We start from the raw sequence: 20,667 nt of genomic DNA, 5'->3' as shown, positions 1-20,667 counted from the left end.
GACTCGATAGAGGTTCTGTATCAAGAGTTGCTACATTGTGTCCATGGATCGATCCAGGTCTTACTGACTCGACAACATAACGACCGGTACACTTGACGATTGGGTGTAATTGAGTCGCTACATTGTGTCCTTGGATTAAACATTCTACACATCACCTAACGATTTATATAAACTATTCTTTTTTAAATGACGATTAACTTTATAGCAATAAACGTAACAAAAATATAGTATTAAAATAATAGAATTACATGCCGTAATAGCTAACCTATGGTTGTTTAGGAGGCATCGGATGATTTTCTCTTTTTATGTTTTTGAGCACCGGATGATTGTTTAGGGTGCACAATTTCTAAAAATCAATTCAAATTTGAAAGTCAAAACCATTACTCAGATATATATTATTGTCTAACAATTACTTAATTCTATGTTTAACAAATAACAAATACTCAATTCTAATTTCAAAGGCTGACAATCAACAAAACACCGAATTTAAGGCTCAACAATTAAAAAAAGTAAAACACATGCACCCAATTTAAAGCTCAACATTTAATAAAACATCAAATTTAAGGCAAAAATAACGATTATAAATAAGGAAAAATTTATGTGAATCAAGAAAGTGGAACAATAAAAAATTACCTTGATTGGGGTTTGGTGGTTGCCAACGTCAATTCCGGAATCAAACAACAACAACAACAACGTCGAGTTCCTTTTTTGTTTTTAGTTTTTTATTCTTTTTACTTTTTATAATTAGTTAGATTAGATATAGATAGATCAAAAGAGATTATTAGGCCCAATAAATTATAAGATATTAGATATGGATCAGATAAGATTATTTGTGTCCAATAAATTATTAGACTAAAATTTTATATAGAGGGTCCAATAAATTTCTCTATTTTACTTTTTAAAAAACTATATATATATATATATATATATATATATATATATATATATATATATATATATATATATATATATATATAAATTTAGGCACTCGGAATTTTCGGGCCTTGGCCGGGGTGCGGCTCGTTCACCCTATAGACAGACTCTGAGTGATACAGTTTATCAAGAGTATCACCTGATTAAAAATCTCTATTTAAAATTTTGGAAAACGAAAGTGGATTATATTGGCGCAAAGCGGGAGCCACAAAAAAAGAAAGAGTAACTCTTAAATAAAACTTGGTAAATTTCGAAACTACAAAAGTGAAATACAAATCCTGAAGTTAAGTACATATATAATTTGACATGTAAATTGCTCCAATTAAAAATTTACACATTTTAGGTTAAAAAAGGCAAGAGTGTCTTAGATCAAGCAGTTTGGGTTTGACAGCTAAGCCAAACCACTAGAGGCGTTTGCCACATGATTTGGCTCATCGAGACCGTTTAACCAGCTGGTTGTGGAGCCTATAACTCTAATCATAGCCTAAGTTACTTCTGTTTAAATTTTAGGTTTTTTTTGTTTTTTTTTGTTTTTTTTTTTTTTTTGCCCATGTTTCCTCTTATCTAGCTTGTCCAGATTAGAGTGTGCCAGCTCCTTGATCAACTCCTCATCAAATATAGAAATCGAAAACTGCCATTATTGTTGTTTTGGGAAGTAACCAATACAAAAACAGAAACCTAAGAAGAAATCATGGGTGGCTATTCCTAATTTACACACCCTTCAAGTTTTACTCCTAAACAAAGAAAATCCTTATCTTCACATCCAGCTAGGCAACAAGCCATCTAATAACGAGTTTAGATTAATTGTAGGGTGTGGGGGTCATGGTTGAACCATGATTTACCACCTAGGAACATGAATGGAAGGTTACATTACCCCCTTGATTGATCCATAATGGTTTACATAGATTAAGCCATGGCAACTATGGACCTCCTTTCTATTTTTCAACAAATCATTTCATTTTTCTTTAGACAAAGATAAATTAAAATAAATAAGTGGCTAGTGGTTTGGGTCATGACCACACCCTTAGGTAGTGTTTGGTATGCAGGAATGAGAGGTGGAATGGAATGGATGATTACGAGGGAATGAAGGAAAGGGTGTTTGGTTGGTCAATGGAATGGAATCACCCATTCCAAAATGCATTCCATTCCCTCAAAATCATTCCTTCCACCCCCCATGTTTTTTTTCCATTCCATCCCCTCTTGCATCATTCATCAACACCACAATCCACCACCTTCGCCACAACCCACCACCACCACCACCACCACCACCCACCACCGACGCCATCGCCGCCACCCGCCACCCCCTCACACCGACAGCCACCGCCGCCGCCGCCACCCATTCGCCACCGTTATCACCCACAGCTGCGACCAACCGCTAACGACACTCGCCGCCGCCACCCACCACCATCGTTGACGCCACCATCACCGCCACCACCAACCGCCGTTGCCGCCACCAACCGCCACCCCTGCTGCCACCCACCACCAACGACCACCTTGCCACCACCACCACTCGTCGTCGTCGCCGCACCGCCACTCTCCGCCACCACCACCACCCATCGCCGCCGCCGACACCCACCACCGCCACTTATAACCACCCACAATCACTCCCACCGACCACCACCACCACCACTACCACCACTCACCGCTGATTTTATTACTCCGTTTTTCTTGCCTACCGAACAATACACAATAATAACTCATTCCATTCACACATGGTAACCAAACAAGACATGAAATGGTAATGATCCATTGCATTTCGTCGTCCATTCCATTACCTCGTCCATTCCATTCCTTCGTCCATTCCATTACCTCATACCAAACAGACCCTTAGGGTAGTGGTTTTGGATAGTAGATTAGAGGTGGGTTACATGACAGTAACATGGAGGGTCATAGTGGTCATGAGTATCATAACCACACCTTATAGCCTAATAATTAACTAGATGCGTATAATAATTAACTAGATGCATATTTCATACAGATGTACACATGCGCATATCCATGTTTTAGTTTCTTTTCTTTAATATTGTAATTTGAAAGAGTCAATTGATTGAGTGTAGTGAGAGAAATAAACCAATCTTCTAATTACATCCTTCTATTTAATATAGATTTATTAATTTGTGAATTACAGTATTCGAAAAATTAGTTCTTTGGTGAAAGTAACCATATATAAATATAGATTCTCGATCATGTATGTGACAAATATTTCGAAAGAAGCCTAAACAACATGAAGAGGAAGATAAGTGGCATTGGTTTGAAGGGTGATATAGTTCTTTCTCACTTGATATTGTTTTAAAAAAATTACACCGGATTAACGAACATTTCATTCTCTTTAATTAGAACAGCCTATTGCTATAGTTTTCTTAAAAAAATTACAGAATTTTGAATACCCATTAGTCCATTACGTGATTTTGAATATTCATTACATAATTACACATTCAATATAAACCATTACGTGATTACACATTCAATATAAACCATTACGTGATTACACATTCAATATAAATCCATTACGTGATTACACATTCAATATTAAGAACTTGATTGTTTAAACTTCATTAAGTGGTTAAATCTCTAATATACTGCATTATGTGGTTATTATAGGTTGGTTTGGCTAGTGTTTTATATATAATTTATCCTTAATACGTGATTAGACCAGAAATATTAGGTATTCTATATGAAATATTATGTATTACATGTTTTGTATTTACATAATTACGTAATCACTCAGTGTTGTTTCACATAAAATACTATAATGAAATCACGTAATCATGAAATGGGTATTCAAAATTACGTAATCACAATAATACATAGTCAACTATTGTTACATAATTACGTAATCACTTAGTGTGGTTTCACATAGTATAATGAAATCACGTAATAGGTATTCAAAATCACGTAATCACGTAGTCATATGTGCTGGGTATTCAAAATCACGTAATGGGTATTTAAAATAATGTATTTTTTAGAAAACTATAGCAATAGGCTGCTCGAATTAAAGAGAACGAAACGCTATTTAATACGATGTACTTTTTTTTTTAAAAAGTTAACGTATGAAAAAGTTATAGCCGTTTAAAAATCAAGAGGGGAAGAAGTTCAAGTTAGAAAGGACCTGAATATCCTTTCTCTATTTATTTCTTCAATTGTTTGACCCTGAGATTTAAGAAAATGCTACCATTTAGTTTTGATCCAAGATCAATGACTGATCTTCTCGCCTATTCTTCGTACAAGAGGGCTCTTGTACACGAGCCTTTCTTTATAAATATATTATTAATAACTAACATTAATCTTGAATCATGGACTAAATAAAGGAAGCAATGAATTTAATTTGGGCGAGAAGATGAAGATTTGGTTGTTGGTACAACTAGGTATAAAATTTTTGATTTTTCGTCTAAAAATTTTAAATTATAAAGGATTCCCCTATATAATATATAAATTGGGCAAAATGACTCCCCCACTCTCACGAAACTTCTGATCAAACTCCGCCATTAGATAAACAACCGTGAATATGTGAAAACGAAGCCAGAAAGCTATAATTTACATACTTAAAAGGCATAAAAAGATTCAGATTAGTTTAATTGTCTTGAAGCTAAAGATTTATAACAAACTATATATAAAAATGGTAAGCCATAAAATAATTATACATATTAATACAAACTGGTGATGAATAGTAGTTCAATATTTTTTAATATTATAGTTTTTTAAGTTTTTATTATTTTATTACTTTAATTTATTTTTTTATTATTTCTTTATCTTATTATTTTAAGAAATCGGTGATGAACAATAGTTCAAGATTTTTTAATATTATAGTTTTTTAAGTTTTTATTATTTTATTACAAGGTTATAACCCCGTGTATTGTACGGGTTAAGTAAATAAAAAATCAAATAGTTAATAACAAAGATTTAACAATTAGAAAACGATATTTTTAAAACGCGTTTCTATATCCAAACAAAATTTTGTGTCATGTATCATCAAAGCGTTTCTGATATCCAAACAAAATTTTGTGTCATGTATTATAAAAACGTGTGATATTTGTCAAGTTTACAAATATGAAATCATTTGAACCATCGATTAAAAGACCACCTTTATCATCGACTTTCTCTTGAGTTTTAACAGTCATGTGAACATACATTTCATAACCTAAGTTTTATTTAAATAATAGTGGTCTTAAATTATTCGTTCTAAAAATGTTGAAATGTCCAGATTATGCTAGGAATTAGCCAAATAGATAAACTTATTGCTACAAAATAATATTTAAATTTAAATTAATCAGATAAGTATAAATTATCGCTAAATATTAAATTATTTAACTTTAAAATTTAATATTTTATGAAACTCTATCCGAAATTTCTTAAATGTTTGAAACATATATTAAATTTAATAATTTAAATTAAATAATAATTATCTACAATTAATGATGGTCTAGAATAATGACAAGTTCTTTTATGGAAAAATTGCATATATCCCCCTCTATGGCTTCCATATTGCATATTTACCCAACCCAAACAAACAATTGCATATATCCCCTTCCTTAAATATATTTCAAATAATACCAAACTTGCCCTTTCAAAAAAGAAAAACCTGTCAAATACACGGTGCAAGGAGACACGCAAACAATGGGAGACGATTGTTTGTAAGTCCCGTAACGCATGCGGATCGTAACAGAATCGTCGATCTAACCTAGAGTGCGGAATCCCCTAGATTAGATTTCACAGAAAAGTGTAGAAAACAGAAATTCCTTCAAACCCGATCTTTATTGATTATCTTCGTAACGATTACAATCAATCAAGATCCTAATTCGTCCAAGCCTTTCTCTTTCACGAATTCTCTCCAAGTGATTAAGGTGATTAGAAGATTAACCTAAACCCTAATGCTAAGCTTTGTTTATATAGGACAAAGCTTTGGATATGGGCTAGGACTTGGGCAAGGCCCATTTCGCAAACCCTCCCCCGTATGTGGGTTTGGTTTGGCCCAATCACTCTTAATTCACTATTACAAACTATTACAAAGCTAAACCCGCTAACTGTTTATCGTTTTACTAATTACAAGATATCCAAAGACCAAATCTAAGCTGTTGTCACAAAACATGCACCAACAAACTCCCCCTTGACAATAGCTCGCAAAGGTAACTTCAGTCTTCAGAATCTCCAAGTCTTTTGGTCTTCGGATAGCTTCAGCTTTAACAGCTTCTGTCAGCAACAGACTCCCCCTAAGCTGATGCATCCAATCACCAAATCTTCAAAACAGTAGCATTTGAGTAAACTCCAGTTCAGCATTTTAATAGCAATCTTCAACTCTTTAACTTTGTCTGCAATGTAGAAAGGAGGTTCTACCATGCATCCAAGCAAACTCTCATCTTCACAGCAACTCTTCAGCAACACACAGCTTCAATCTGTATACTATAAAACAAACATCTCGAGAAACCATAAGAATTTTTCAACAAAAGTTAAACAAATTATTATTATTCAAGAGAATGTTAAACTGTATCACAGATTAAGCACTCTCCATTCAGCACCAACACGCACAAATTCTAAACAAACACTTTATAACCTGCTTGATTTGAAAGTTTTGAACCCACTTTCTAACACTGTCTCCCCCTATCGGTAACAACTCCTCCAAGAAATAACAGTTTTCCGTACGTAAAGAATTTTAAACAGAAAAAGACACTATTTTTGTATTTTCTGAAAGCAAATAAATACGAAAAGCAATACACACTCTATTTTTGTGAGAATCACCGGTAAGAAGATCATATCAGCAAAATCAAACTGTTTCACACATTTAGATAATTCTTTTGGTAATTTTCGTGAAAAGCAGTTCAAGACGATTACCAGTATGTTTGCCCACTTAAACAAAATGCATGAACATTTCAAGAACCATTACCGTATGATACGTTAAGGTAATTTTAGAATACCGAAATACAAGCGTGTCCCACTTCAGGATGTACCCCCACGATCAAGGTATGCACAAAGATTCATCGTAGTAGGTGAGTATACTGAATTCATCCGTTTTGTTTTTCAACGATAGATAATTGGTGAACAGGTCAGTACTTCCGTACAGCAGAGAGACCAAAATATCTTATCGAGGGCTAAGACAGATACCATTTTTGGTACGAATTGTGCATTTTGCACTTATTGAAAGACTCTCTTTGAGAGCTTTTTCATTTTCAGGGTTTTGGCAATTTTAGCTCTTTTAAGATATCCTGGGTGTGTCTAGGTTAGCATGTATCTGGATGCAGCAGAAGGACACCCATGATATCCCCGGATGAAATAACAGTATAAAGACCCAAAACTTCAGATTTTGGCAATCTATCAACGCAAGAATTAAGGTCATTAAACCATACACCACTGATGTGTTCCCCACTCATACTCAGTGCATTTAAGTTTATATCACTTTGGTAAGTTGATTATTTCATGCTTTTTGCCTACTGGTACATCATATGATGAAGCTGCTATCACACTTAAGCAATTTTGGTTCAATTTCAGTGTGACAGTCTAACTTGCTGATGTACTATCATTTCTTCTTTTTCACACAGTGATAACTCATTTTTTATTTTCTATTTTTTATGTTTTTGATTTTTCAATGTTTTTGTATTTTTGATTTTTGAGAAAGCAGTAAACTATTTACAAAATTCTTATGAAAAACCAGTTATTCAGGATTCCTCATCCCGTTGAGTTCGACTAAGTGTTCAAAGCGAGCTCGATCAAAAGCTTTTGTGTAAAGATCTGCTAGGTTATCTTCTGTGTCGACTCGATGTAATTCAATTAGTCGTTTTTCAGCACAATCCCGTATAAAGTGATGACGTATATCAATATGTTTAGTTCTACTGTGCTTTACGGGATTGTTTGTGATTGATATAGTGGCATTATTATCTATCATAATAGGAGGACGAGTGAAATCTAAACCGTAATCGCGCATCTGCTGTTGAATCCAGAGAACCTGAGAGCAACAGCTACCCGCAGCAATATATTCAGCTTCACACGTAGAGGTAGACACACAGGATTGCTTCTTGCATTGCCAAGACACGATCCTGCCTCCTAAGAACTGACAACCACCTGTTGTAGACTTTCTGTTTGATTTGCATCCTCCAAAGTCTGAATCAGTGTAAGCAACGAACCTTAGATCACTATCAGCTGGATACCACAACCCAAGTTTAGGTTTCCCCTTCAAGTAACGAAGAATACGCTTCACTGCTTTCATATGTGACTCTTTCGGATTCGCCTGATATCTGGCACACAAGCATACGGCAAACATGATGTCAGGTCTTGAAGCAGTCAAGTACATTAGAGAACCAATCATCACCCTGTAATGAGTAGGATCAACATCTTTAGTGCTTTCATGATCTGGGCCGAGATTGTGGTTTTCACTAATGGGTGTGTTGGAAGTAGAGCAATCATTCATTTTGAACCGATCCAAAATGTCATACACATACTTCGTTTGATGAATAAACATCCCATCCTCCTTCTGTTCAACTTGTAATCCCAGAAAGTAAGACAGCTCACCCATAGCACTCATTTCAAACTTGCTCTTCATCACCTGTTCAAACTCCTTACACATGTTCTCATCAGATGACCCAAAGATGATGTCATCTACGTATACCTGTACCCGCCGAAAATCTTCCTTCTTTCTCTTAATGAACAGTGTACTGTCAATCTGACCTCTTTCAAAACCATTCTTGAGCAGATGTGTAGACAGTGTCTCGTACCACGCCCTGGGAGCTTGATGTAACCCATACAAAGCCTTATCAAGTTTGTATACTCGATCTGGATAGTCTGGATCAACGAACCCTTCTGGTTGTGAGACATACACCACTTCTTGGACTTTTCTGTAAAGAAATGCACTCTTCACGTCAAGTTGGTAAACTTTGAAGCCCTTGAATGAAGCGAAAGCCAGAAACAAACGAATTGCCTCCAACCTTGCCACTGGTGCAAACACTTCATTGTAATCAATCCCTTCTTGCTGATTAAACCCTTTAACAACTAACCGAGCCTTGTTGCGCGTGACAATACCTCTTTCATCTTTCTTGCACCTAAATACCCATTTAGTGCCAATCTCTCTTTCACCTTTAGGAAGGTCCACTAACTCCCAGACCTTCAACTTTGCAAACTGAGCCAATTCCTCTTGCATAGCTTCAACCCATGAATTGTCTTTAAGAGCCATATGAATGTTCTTCGGCTCCTCTTGGGAAATAAAGCAACTATACAAGCATTCATTCACTATCCCAGTCTTCTCAATCGAAACAAATAACCCAGAATTCGCTGCAATGCTTCTTCTTGTCTGAACACCTGCAGTAGGATCTCCAAGAATCATGTCGACTGGATGATCTCTATTTGCTCGTGTAGTAGCAACAGCATCGACTTCCAGATTGTCACCCAGGTTTGATCCAACCTCCCCCTGAATATTCTGATTTGCAAATGGATTAATGAAATCCTCCCCATGATTGGGTTTAGGTTCACTATCACTTGAATCAGGATCAGCAGCACCATGGGAAGTTTCCGGAGCATCTGACATATCAACATTCGATCTAGGCATGAACTCGCCTTCATCGTCTTCACCAATCACTGTTTAAATCAGCTGAGAATCATCTGCATCAGAAACCTCAGGAATATTAAATGATTTAAAAACACTTTCATAATCATATAATATAGCAGGACCACTCGTTGATTGTTGAGGCTTGTAGGAAGTAATTTCCACATTAAAAACAACCTCAATTTTACCAGTTTTTAGATTAAAAACCCTTTTATTCGGTGTGCCAGGCACGTAGCCTAGAAAGTAGCCTTCGTCTGCCACCTCACCAAATTTTTGTTTATCTTTGTTTCGCACAATAGTGCAGGGTAATCCAAATGCTTCAAAGCCTATTAAGTTTGGTTTTTCGTTAAACATCAACTCATGACAAGTTTTGTTAAAACGTTTAACGGTTAAAACTTTGTTTAGGACGTAGCTTTGAATCTGAAAGCATCGTCCTAGCGGCTTCAATCAACGTCCTGTTTTTCCTCTCAGCGACTCCATTTTGTTGAGGAGTATAAGGAGCTGAGTATTGATGTTCTATTCCCTTTCGAAGACAGTAGAGATCCAGAATCCGATTCTTGAACTCCGTGCCATTATCACTCCTTATCCTCTTGATCCTTGCATCATGAACGTTTTCCAATTTCGTAAAAAGATCAATAAGCATCTCTGTTGTCTCATCTTTTGTACCTAAAAAGAAAACCCATGAATAACGTGAGTAATCATCAGTGACAACAAGACAGTAATACTTTCCACCTATGCTCCTTACGTTCAATGGACCGGAAAGATCCATGTGAAGTAATTCATAAGGGGCATTAATGGAATTTTCTGTTTTAGACTTATGAGGTTTCTTGTGTTGTTTTCCCTTTTGACATGGAAGACATTTATCTTCCACTTGAAACCTCAGCAATGGAACTCCTTTCACTAGCTCATTTTTGATAATGTAATTCATCTTGCGGTAGTGAATGTGAGCCATGCGTCTGTGCTACAGCATAGATTCAGTTTCAGATGCTTTTGACAGTAAACACGCCACCGCAGCAGTTGGATCCTTGGCACCCATGTCCATGACATAAGTATCATTTTTCCTTGGTGCACGCATCACTATCCAATCGTCCGGAATGACCAAACCCGGTTTCAACACCAATGCCTCAGTATTTGTAAAATGGACCGAGTGACCCTTGTCGCAGACTTGCGACACGCTCATCAGATTGTGTTTAAGCTGCTCAACATAGTTCACTTTGTCCAATATGATCTTCCCATTCGTCACTTTTCCTCTTCCAGTAATCCTACCACCTTTAGCACCAGCAAAATTAACATGTCCACCATCATATTCTTCAAATTCAGAAAACAACCTCGCATCCCCCGTCATGTGCCTGGAGCAGCCACTATCAACATACCATAAGTTGATAATCCTCCTTAGCAGCTCCTGCACACACCAACCAAAAGATTAGTTAGAGTGGGGGACCCAAGCATTGATGGTCTTGGGTCGTCCAGATTCATCAACTACAGGAACATCCATCCAATGTCCATCACTCCTAACTGGAGTCTTGGATCTTGGACCTGTTGATGGGAATGGGGCAGGATTTCCATAAGGTCTCTGGTCCTGTGGGTTCCTATATGTGTTTGGACTATGTGACCTTTGAAATCTTGAGTTTTGATTCCAAGAAGCTTGATTGTTATAATTTCTAAAGCCATTGTTATAAAAAGTTCGACCACCATTATTATGGTATCGATTTTGATATTGACCTTGACTTCTGAAATTATTTGAATTTTGGTTGTTCATTCTTGGTGAACTACTTCTAGGTCTCTCATATCTGCCTGATGTAGATTCAGGCTGAAATCTTGGTTGATTTCTTTGAAAATGAGGAACTTGAGGAGTTCCTTTTTCAGCCTTATCTGCACCACTAGCAACACCCTATTGTTGCTTTGGAGCAGATTTCTTTAGAGAGTTGGACTCTCTTTCCTTTTTATCACCGTTCTTTTCTGGTGACTTCCCTCTTTGTTTCTCACTAACTTGTGCTTCAACCTTTTTATTGGGACAGCAGCTGGCTACATATCCCTTTGTGTGACATTTGAAGCATGATCTCTTTTTCGAAGACTTCTCACCTGAAGCCTTTGAACTAGATTCTGGTTTTGATGATGATGCCTTGGAAGGATTTTGTTCAGTTTGCTTAATTTCAGATTTTTCTATGTTTTTGTTTTTAGCAAACTCTACATTTGATTCCTTTTCGATAACAGCTGTTTCGGTTTTCATATCACTTCCTTGAACAAAATTAACCTTTTTAACAAAAGTTTGATTATTGTTTTTAGAAGATGTATTTTTCTTTTTCAAAACAGGTTTGCTGTTATTTTCCTTCTTAGCATCATTATCTTCAAACACATCATCTTGACTGGATGTGAAACTACCTGGTGATGTTGACAGAAAGTCTGTGAACTCATCTTCATCAGGTAAGAAAGAATAGTCATGACTAAGAGGAGGTGGGACTTCATTAAAGCCCTGGAATCCCACAGTCTTCTTGTCATTACTCTTCTTTAACCCGCCCATCATATGTTTCATAACAAAAGTAGAATCCCTGAATTGACCTAATTTCTTTTCAAGTTCAACAATTTTAAGGTGTGCATCTGACAACTCTTTGTTTTTATCAGAAATCTCTTTTGTTTTCTCAGCCATCATGTCATGAGCTAAGTCAATGACTTGAAGTTTTTCATTCAGTTTGCAGGTTAAAGCTTCAATTTCAGCTTCATAGCCTTTTATCTTTTTCAAATATGATGACTCATTTCTTTTAGCAAAGAAATTTGATTCTTTTACGTTAGACATTTCGCTCACAAGACTTTTGTTTTGAGTTGACAATTTGTCAACTTCACCCTGTAGTTCACGACACTTTAAACAAACAGAAGTAGTAGAGTTACTTACCTCTCCTGTCGATTTTTCTGAGTTGGCCATAAGAGCAGCAAGTTGAGCTCCCAGTCTTTTGATGATTTCATCTTTCTCGTCATCTTCCATTTCATGCTCAGACTTTGGCTTTTCTTTATCAGCATCAGTTGTCTGATCAGCCTTATCTTCCTCAGCTTCAGTCTTTTTCTCAACTTTAGCATCATCTACTGTAGCTTCACTCTCATCAACTGGCACGATCTCTACCATAAATGCTTGTGTAACATTTTCATCATTTTCCAAGTGAATGCTCCAGTCATATGAACCCTCTCTTGCAGTAGAGATCAACGCCCTTGAGTTAGAGTTGTTTGATGAATTTCTATTGTTTGAACTCTGGCTTGAAGTCTCATGCTTTTGTTTCTGACATTCCCTTGCAAAGTGACCATAACTCTGACAGTTAAAGCACCTGACTTTGGCCTTGTCAAAACCTACATTCTTCCCCACAAACTTCCTTCCAGTTCTGTTCATGAACCTCTTCACACGTCTCGAAATCATGGCCATCTGCCATAGTAAATCCATCTCTTCTAGATCATCAGGGTCAATCTGATCATAGTCTTCATCTAAGGTAGCAGGATCAGATATCTTCCCCTGAATGTAGTTCTCATAAGAGGCAACAAATGAAGCAAGTAGTGCAAGGTGTTCTTCAGCAGACTTCACACTCATAGGCATTGACTTTGCACTGCTTGTTTGCTTAGAAGCTGATGGTCTCTTAACTCCTGTTGATCCTCCTGGAGCAGCTACAAAGCACACATCACCATCTTCATTAACTGTAACCTGCTCATTATCACACGAAAGAAATGCAGTAGCAGAGTCGCTAGAAGCATCATGTGATGAAGAAGATGTAAGCCCATTGTAGATCCCTGGATCTTGAACCTGATCATATCCAGTGTCCTTCTTCTTCATACTGAGCTCATAAGCTCTTAGCTTTTCAACAACTTCTTCTAGTTCCTTTGTGTCATAATCTGCTTCTCCTTTGATCATTAGGGTGTAGATATCCCACTTAGCAGGAAGAGCATCAAGCAGCTTATCATTTTTCTCTATGTCAGTATAGCAATCTATATCATAATTATCCAGTTCTGACATCAGATGGTAGTATCGAGTGATGATGTCCTCAAGTGACTCATTCTTCATGTACTTAAACACTGCAAACTGCTTCTTTAGAAGATCAACTTTGTTCTTCTTGACATCAGGATTTCCTTTATATCTCTTCTCTAGAGCATCCCACATTTCCTTTGAAGTAGTGTACTTCTTAAAGGTATGTTTGATACTATCAGGTAGGGACATCTTGATGGCAGCCAAGGCTCTCTTTTCTGCCTCATACATCTTTTTATCATTCTCATGCATGTTCACATAGGCTGTGACACGAGGTCTGCCTTCAAAGTCATGTGTAGGGTTTGTGTACCAATCAGCAATACAGATCCACATGCGAGTGTCCTGATATTCAATGAAGGATTGAAATCTATCCTTCCATGTCAAGTAGTTTTCCACCTTCATCATCTTAGGTGGTTTGTTGGTTGTGCCAACCTCATGCTCCATCCTTAAGAGTTCGTTCAATTTAGTCATGCTCGACATTTTAACGTAAGCAGACTGGTAAAACCGTACAAATTGTGTCCGAAATCTGTTTTTATCAAATTATACCGTTAGACTCGTCTCGACAATACGATTCCAATGATATATAATGTCGAAGACCTTTTTCCGGATTTTCCAGAGTTTTTTTTTGGTCCTAAAAATCCAAGGATCCCAACGGTGCAAACGGTTTGTCCAAATGAGTTACGGATAGTTTTCTAAACGCGAAACAGTGAAATTTTTCTTACGCAAGCCAAGAAAAATTCCACCCCTTCCGAAATGATCAGAAAAGGTCCGAAATGGTCAGGAATGATGATGCTTATCCGGAATGGTCCGAAATGGAGATGATTTTCCGAAATGAACACCTTTCTGTCCGAAATGCACTAGTCAGATCCGTAATGTAACACTCTGATCCGAAATCAATCACTTTCTGATCCGAAATGAAACAGATCTGGTCCGAAATTCAACAGTTTTGTCCGAAATGGTTGAATTCTGGTCCGAAATGCAACCCTTCAGTCCGAAATGCAAGTTTTTGATCTGGAATGCAAGCCTTCAAATCCGAAATGGTCCGAAATTGATTGTTTCTGGTCCGAAATTGATGCTGATAATCTGAAATGACTGATTTTTGGTCCGAAATCCAAGTATTTTGATCAGTAATGATCCGAAATGCTTGAATCTTATCCGAAATCAGTAGCAGAACACGAACTCAGCCTCCGAAAACGTCCAAAAACACCGATTTTTCTGTAGAAACGATTCTGAACCAAGCCAATCAAGAGCCGAATGCTCTGATACCGAATGAATACCCGCCGCAACGTGCGGGAGATTTAACTAGTTATATATGGATCTAAAGTAAGAGTTTTTTTATTTATAGTCAATTTTTATAAACAAGTTTGATGAGTTGTGTTTTAGCGTTGTAAAGAAAGAGAAATGTGATAGATGTGAAAACGGCTGGAAAAGATGAGTTGTGTTTTAGCGTTGTAAAGAAAGAGAAACGTGATAGATGTGAAAACGGCTGGAAAAAAATAATAATACAAGTGTTACTAATATTTGTGATGTGTCAAATAGCCGATTTCCTAGCTTTTAATGCCCATTATAATTGACTAAAAACTATTATTATAAGGCCTTTAGTTAAACAAACATATTTTCAGAGATGGCCCGCTACCACCTCTATATGACTTATAATATTTTTATTCGTTTAAGCTTCTGTGCGATTTCCCAATTATCATTTATTTAATTTTTAAACTTACGAAGATAAATTTAATTATATTAGTAATAATGCAAAAATTCTTTGTATGTCTTAACTAAATTATTTTGTTTTACTCTATTAGACCATGCGTAATGGGAGTTAAAACCATCATTCACGCCACACAACGTCTGTGTACACCGTGTGATTGCAAAAAAAAAAAAAAATATATATATAAAAAAAAAATCCTTGCCTACGTGGTTTAAATCACGAGCCAATTTCACTAAAATCCATACTAATAGCACTTACCCACTCTCAATCTCTACTATTGGCTTTTTTCTAAATAATAATTAGGTAACAATTAACTAATGGAGCTTGAATTGTTACATCTTTTGTGGTTAAATATGGTCATACTGACGTAGCGTCCTCACAGTGAAAATGCCTAAAAAAGTCTTAAACCATTACTCATAGTCTTAAACGAGTGTATAAAAGGCTGAGTTATCGATTATTATCTAGCTAAGGGGATCACTAAGACTTGAAATTAGAAAGAATAAAAGATGGTATTTGAGAAAATTGATATTGGGTCTGCTATTATAAGGCAAGACAAATCATATATGAATTTGTTTTTCACTATAATATTTAACATACATTAACTTTTTTTTATTACTGTGTACAAACTTTTATATGACAAGTTAAATGACGACCCGACATATGGTTTTGATAAACATGTGTGGGTTACATGTAACATTTTTAAGGTTATTTACGTACAATGATAATTTCTTTATTAAAGTATATATAAGGGGTAAGAATCAAATAGGAAGTTTATTTTGACTAGAAAGGATAGAAAGCAATAGAATTATGACATGTGATAAAATTTAAAATAAAGAGCAAGGGTATTTCAGTCAATCACGTCATTTCTTCTTCCTTCTTCTCCCCAGTAACTTCAAAACCCACCATCTTCAACCATTTCTTCACTTTCTATCTTAATAATCACTACATTATAGTGCGATTTGCGTCACCAATCAATGATTCAAACACCTTATCAACGTGTTCTTCAGCTTTTTTGAAGAAACCCAGTTGAATTTCATATAAAATCTCGTTTTTTCCCTGTGATTTCACTCGATTCGTTCGATTCGATCGCTGATAAGTGTTTCTAACATTCAAATTTCGTCAATCGGTGAAGAAATCGGCTTTGATCTATGTAAGATTTTTTGAATTGCATTTTTACGATCTGTGTTTTTGAATTGAGTTATTGCATTTTACGATCTTGGCGGGGATCCGGGGGCAGCGCCCCTGGTAGCAGGGTCCAAGGGGCGGTAGCCCCTGGCTGTGTCCAAGGGGCAAGGCCCCTGGCTGGGGTTGAGCTGCCAGAAAATTCAATGAAAATTTTTATTTAAGCAATTTAATCAAGATTTTTTTTGATTAAATTGCTTTAATAAAAATGAATTAGAAATTTTAATTTTCCAAAAATTGCCTCATTTCGAAGACAGTAATTCGTAGACAGTTTTTGTTTTGCTACTCTCTGGTTCAGACAAATTCACAGACAGGTCAGCTTGTGTTCATTGCGTTTTAGAAATAAGAGAGTTTTATGTGTTTTCTAGCCATTGCGTTTTAGAAAAAAACACATTTTTGAAGTGTTTTTAGTTCATTGCGTTTTAGGTAAACACATTTTTATTTGTTTTCAGTTCATTGCGTTTTAGAAAATACACTTTCTTTTGTGTTTTTAGGCCACTGCATTTTAGAAATAAGACATTTTTATGTGTTTTTTGGCTATTGCGTTTTAGATAAACACATTTTTGAAGTGTTTTTAGTTATTGCGTTTTAGGCAAAACACATTTTTATGCTTTTTCAGTCCATTGCGTTTTAGAAAAATGACATTTTTAAGTGTTTTCTGGCCATTGCGTTTTAGAAATAAGACATTTGGCATTTCTTTGTGTTTTTGATGCATTGCGTTTTAGGTAAAACACATTTTTATGTGTTTTCAGTCAATTGCGTTTTAGAAAGTACACTTTCTTTTGTGTTTTTAGTCTATTGTGTTTTACAAATAAGACATTTCTTTGTGTTTTCTTGGTATTGCGTTTTACAAATAAGACATTTCTTTGTGTTTTTTGTGCATTACGTTTTAGAAAAATGTCATTTTTAGGTTTTTTTCCATTGCGTTTTACGCAACTGGGTTTTTTCCATTGCGTTTTACGCAACTGGGTTTTATAACAAAATTTTCGAAAATATAGCAATTTTTATAAAAAAATAATGTCGTATGAAAGAATTATTAATGTTTAAAAAATGAGGGGGAATTGGAGGAGAGATAAACTATTGACTTGGATTGACTAGAATGCCTCTAAACAAACTCACGCGCCTCTTTTCTTCCTTCAATTTTCCTTATTTAATCTTAGCCCTTGATTAAATAAATGGATGACCAAGATTACTTCTTAGCCTTCTTAGCCAAATAAACTTTCTATTATATCCTAACCCTTGAATATATTAAATAAAATTTAGAGAAAAATGCCCGGATAGTCCCTGTGGTTTCGCCTTTTTTCACCTATAGTCCCCAACTTTCTAAAACTACCTGAATAGTCCCCAAGTTTTCATTTTTTGTTCCCGGATAGTCCCTGGGTCTAACTTCAGTTACTTTTCTCTGTTAAAATGATGTGAAATGACAAAAATACCCTTTTCTTAAAAGGCCAAACCACAGGGACTATCCGGGCATTTTTCTCTTTTTATTTATAAAACCCCACCACCACACTTCATCTTCAACCTCCACCCACCATCACCCTCCTCCACCCTCCACCATCACCCTCTCTCTCTCCCTCTCCAATTCCGGCGAAAGTCCGGCGACTCACGGTGGAACCAGGGTTTTCCGGCCGTTTTTCATGGTGGAACCAGGGTGTACCCCCCTTAAACCGCACCTCCCGAGACCTTTTCCAGCGTCGGTTTTCCGATTCGAGCTGCGGGGATGACACTTTCAGCTCCGGCAGCCGCGTTTCAACAGGTTCACTCCGGTAACATCTGAACTCGTCATCTTCTTCATCTCGTTTTTCATTAGATCCTTTTGGATCCACCCCTTTTCTGGTTCCTTACGTGATTTACAGGTGGTGTCGATAGTGGTGGTCGATGGAGACGACGATGGTAGACGGTGGTGGCGTTCCGGCAACAGCAGCGCCGCTCGCGGCGGCTTTGGTTCATACGGGCTTCAAGTTTTGGTTTCATCTAGTTCAACTCAGGGTCTCGTCGGTCCAGGTTTGGAGTCTCGGCTCGTGTCTCGGTTTGATACTAGGTTCAGTTTCTACTCGGATCAGATTCAATGTTCGGTTCCAGTTCGAGTCTCGGTTCAGTTTCTGACAAGTGATTCCGGTGCAGGTTAGTCTTGGTTCAGGTTTTAGTTTTGAGTTTACTCGGTTCAGTCTCCGGTCAGTTTCATTTTAGTCATTTTTGTTCGATTCGTTGCAGTGGTGGTGACTCCGGCTCGACTGGTGATTCGGTTCAGTTTAGGTCTTGGTGCAACTCGGTTCGGTTCCGGCTCGGGTTGATGGTGGAGGGTGGAGGAGGGTGATGGTGGGTGGAGGTTGAAGATGAAGTGTGGTGGTGGGGTTTTATAAATAAAAATGAATAAGATGCCCAGATAGTCCCTGTGGTTTGGCCTTTTAAGAAAAGGGCATTTTTGTCATTTCACATCATTTTAACAGAGAAAAGTAACTGAAGTTAGACCCAGGGACTATCCGGGAACAAAAAATGAAAACTTGGGGACTATTTAGGTAGTTTTAGAAAGTTGGGGACTATAGGTGAAAAAAGACGAAACCACAGGGATTATCCGGGCATTTTTCTCTAAAATTTACAACATTTATAAAAAAAAAAATAATGACTCTAAGATTGATATATGTCAAGGTCAAAGTAGTGAGCTCAAATACAGGCTCACAAACTCTAACTCGTTTAAGCTTGACCCGAATCAAACATTTAGCAAGTAAATTTCAAGTAGTTTACGAGCGAATCGGCTTGTTTATACCATGCATTAAACCAACTATTTATCAATATATCAATAAATATGCTAATAATAAAGACAAAAATAACTACATAAATTTTGAAATTGTGAAATAATTTCAATGTTATTTGGGTTAGGGAGAGGTCCCCGTCTTCTCCAATATGTTTCGGTATAAATAGCCAAACTCCTTCATGACATTGTAATCTAACTTCCTTCGTCCCTCCATCATCGGTAAGTAGATTCATATCTGATAGTTCTACTATATCTTGTTTGATCAATATTTTTTTGATTTGTTATTACATAACATTTAATCTGGTTTTTTGTATGCAGAAGCAGATATATAATTAATGGCTTCAGAACAGAAAACTTACCGGTTTGACGAGGTATCAAAGCACAACGAATACGATGATATATGGTTGATCGTTTCCGGAAAGGTTAGTTGTTTCCCTATTTGAGGTTCAAACGCTGTTTAACGAGATACCAATATGTTTCTCTCTCCCACTATACCTTTAAAGCACTACGTATAAATGCTTATATGGTTTTTGCATTTCTCTATTTTAAATTTGTTTTGTAATGAACTCATCCCTAACTAACCAGATTCACAAGTGTGCTTAGGGAAACTGCTTATCTATGTAATAATAAAATAAGAAGTTTGAAACTGTTAGTTCCAAACTGCTTATTGTAAAAAACGAAGAGTGAATAAACATATGCATTAAGTACATAAAGTGTATCAGGTTTATGATGTAAGCATGTTTTTGCTCGAACACCCCGGAGGTGCTGAAGCTATGATAGCAGCAACTAGTACGTTTTGTCCATGACTCCAACTTGATCGACGATTCAAAATCACAATTTGGGCTAAACTTTTATTATTGCAGATAAAGATGCGACGAGTGATTTTGAGGAGGCTGGACATAAAGATGAAACTAGAGAAATGATGCAGAAATTTTGTATCGGTAAGATCGATGAATCAACTCTTCCATCAAGACGCCGACACAATGTATCTACAACTAATAAGATCTCTAGTTTAGACCCGACTCAAGAACTCATGGTCAAGATACTAAAGTTTCTTGTGCCATTCTTGGTACTGGGCTTGACTTTCACAGTCCTACAATAAAGAGAAATGCTAGATTTTATGTTGTTTACTTAATAAAAATGTGTGCTTGATTTAACGTACTTTTTATTTGTAATTTATGTGCATTGTAATTGAAGAGTTGAAGAAATGCTTGATTCCCTTCTTTCTTTCTTTCTTTTTATTTGATTTGTGTTTTCATTTTTGACACTTGACTATATACACGTAATTTGGTAAATTAGAATTTAGCTTTTAGCATTTAGCTAGAGGGGTTAGTTTTTTCTTTTTTCTTTTTTTTTTTTTTTGGATGGGGGGTTAGGTTTTTGATGGTGTAGTGGGTTTATTTTGTTGTATTCACATTGGTTCTTGCACTAAAGGTGTTTCTCGCTTAAACCCTACCCTATATACACATTATTAAACTAGGGATTGGGTAAAATGAGAATCACCTTGAGTTGTTAGAACTGTACCAACATAAGTCATTGATCAAAAATGTTTTAATGTATGAGAT

At 36.4% G+C, this 20,667-nt stretch overlaps 1 protein-coding gene across 2 annotated transcripts; it reads left to right on the top strand.

Moving 5' to 3' along the window:
* Positions 1 to 19,232: 19,232 nt before the first annotated feature.
* On the top strand, positions 19,233 to 20,333 carry LOC110934585 (cytochrome b5). 2 transcript variants are annotated; one of them, XM_022177529.2, is made up of 4 exons: positions 19,233 to 19,321; positions 19,421 to 19,524; positions 19,825 to 19,891; positions 19,966 to 20,333. In XM_022177529.2, the coding sequence occupies exons 2-4, from the start codon at positions 19,438 to 19,440 to the stop codon at positions 20,202 to 20,204; spliced, it is 393 nt and encodes a 130-aa protein (XP_022033221.1). In that variant the 5' UTR covers positions 19,233 to 19,321; positions 19,421 to 19,437; the 3' UTR covers positions 20,205 to 20,333. The 2 variants fall into 2 exon arrangements, with proteins under 2 accessions (XP_022033221.1, XP_022033222.1); XM_022177530.2 differs by having other exon boundaries at positions 19,296 to 19,321; positions 19,427 to 19,524.
* Positions 20,334 to 20,667: the final 334 nt, after the last annotated feature.

The sequence above is a fragment of the Helianthus annuus genome, chromosome 4, assembly GCF_002127325.2.
Source record: "Helianthus annuus cultivar XRQ/B chromosome 4, HanXRQr2.0-SUNRISE, whole genome shotgun sequence".
Taxonomy (NCBI): domain Eukaryota; kingdom Viridiplantae; phylum Streptophyta; class Magnoliopsida; order Asterales; family Asteraceae; genus Helianthus; species Helianthus annuus.
Note: the sequence above shows the minus strand (reverse complement) of the source record. Positions and strands in the feature narration are given on the sequence as shown.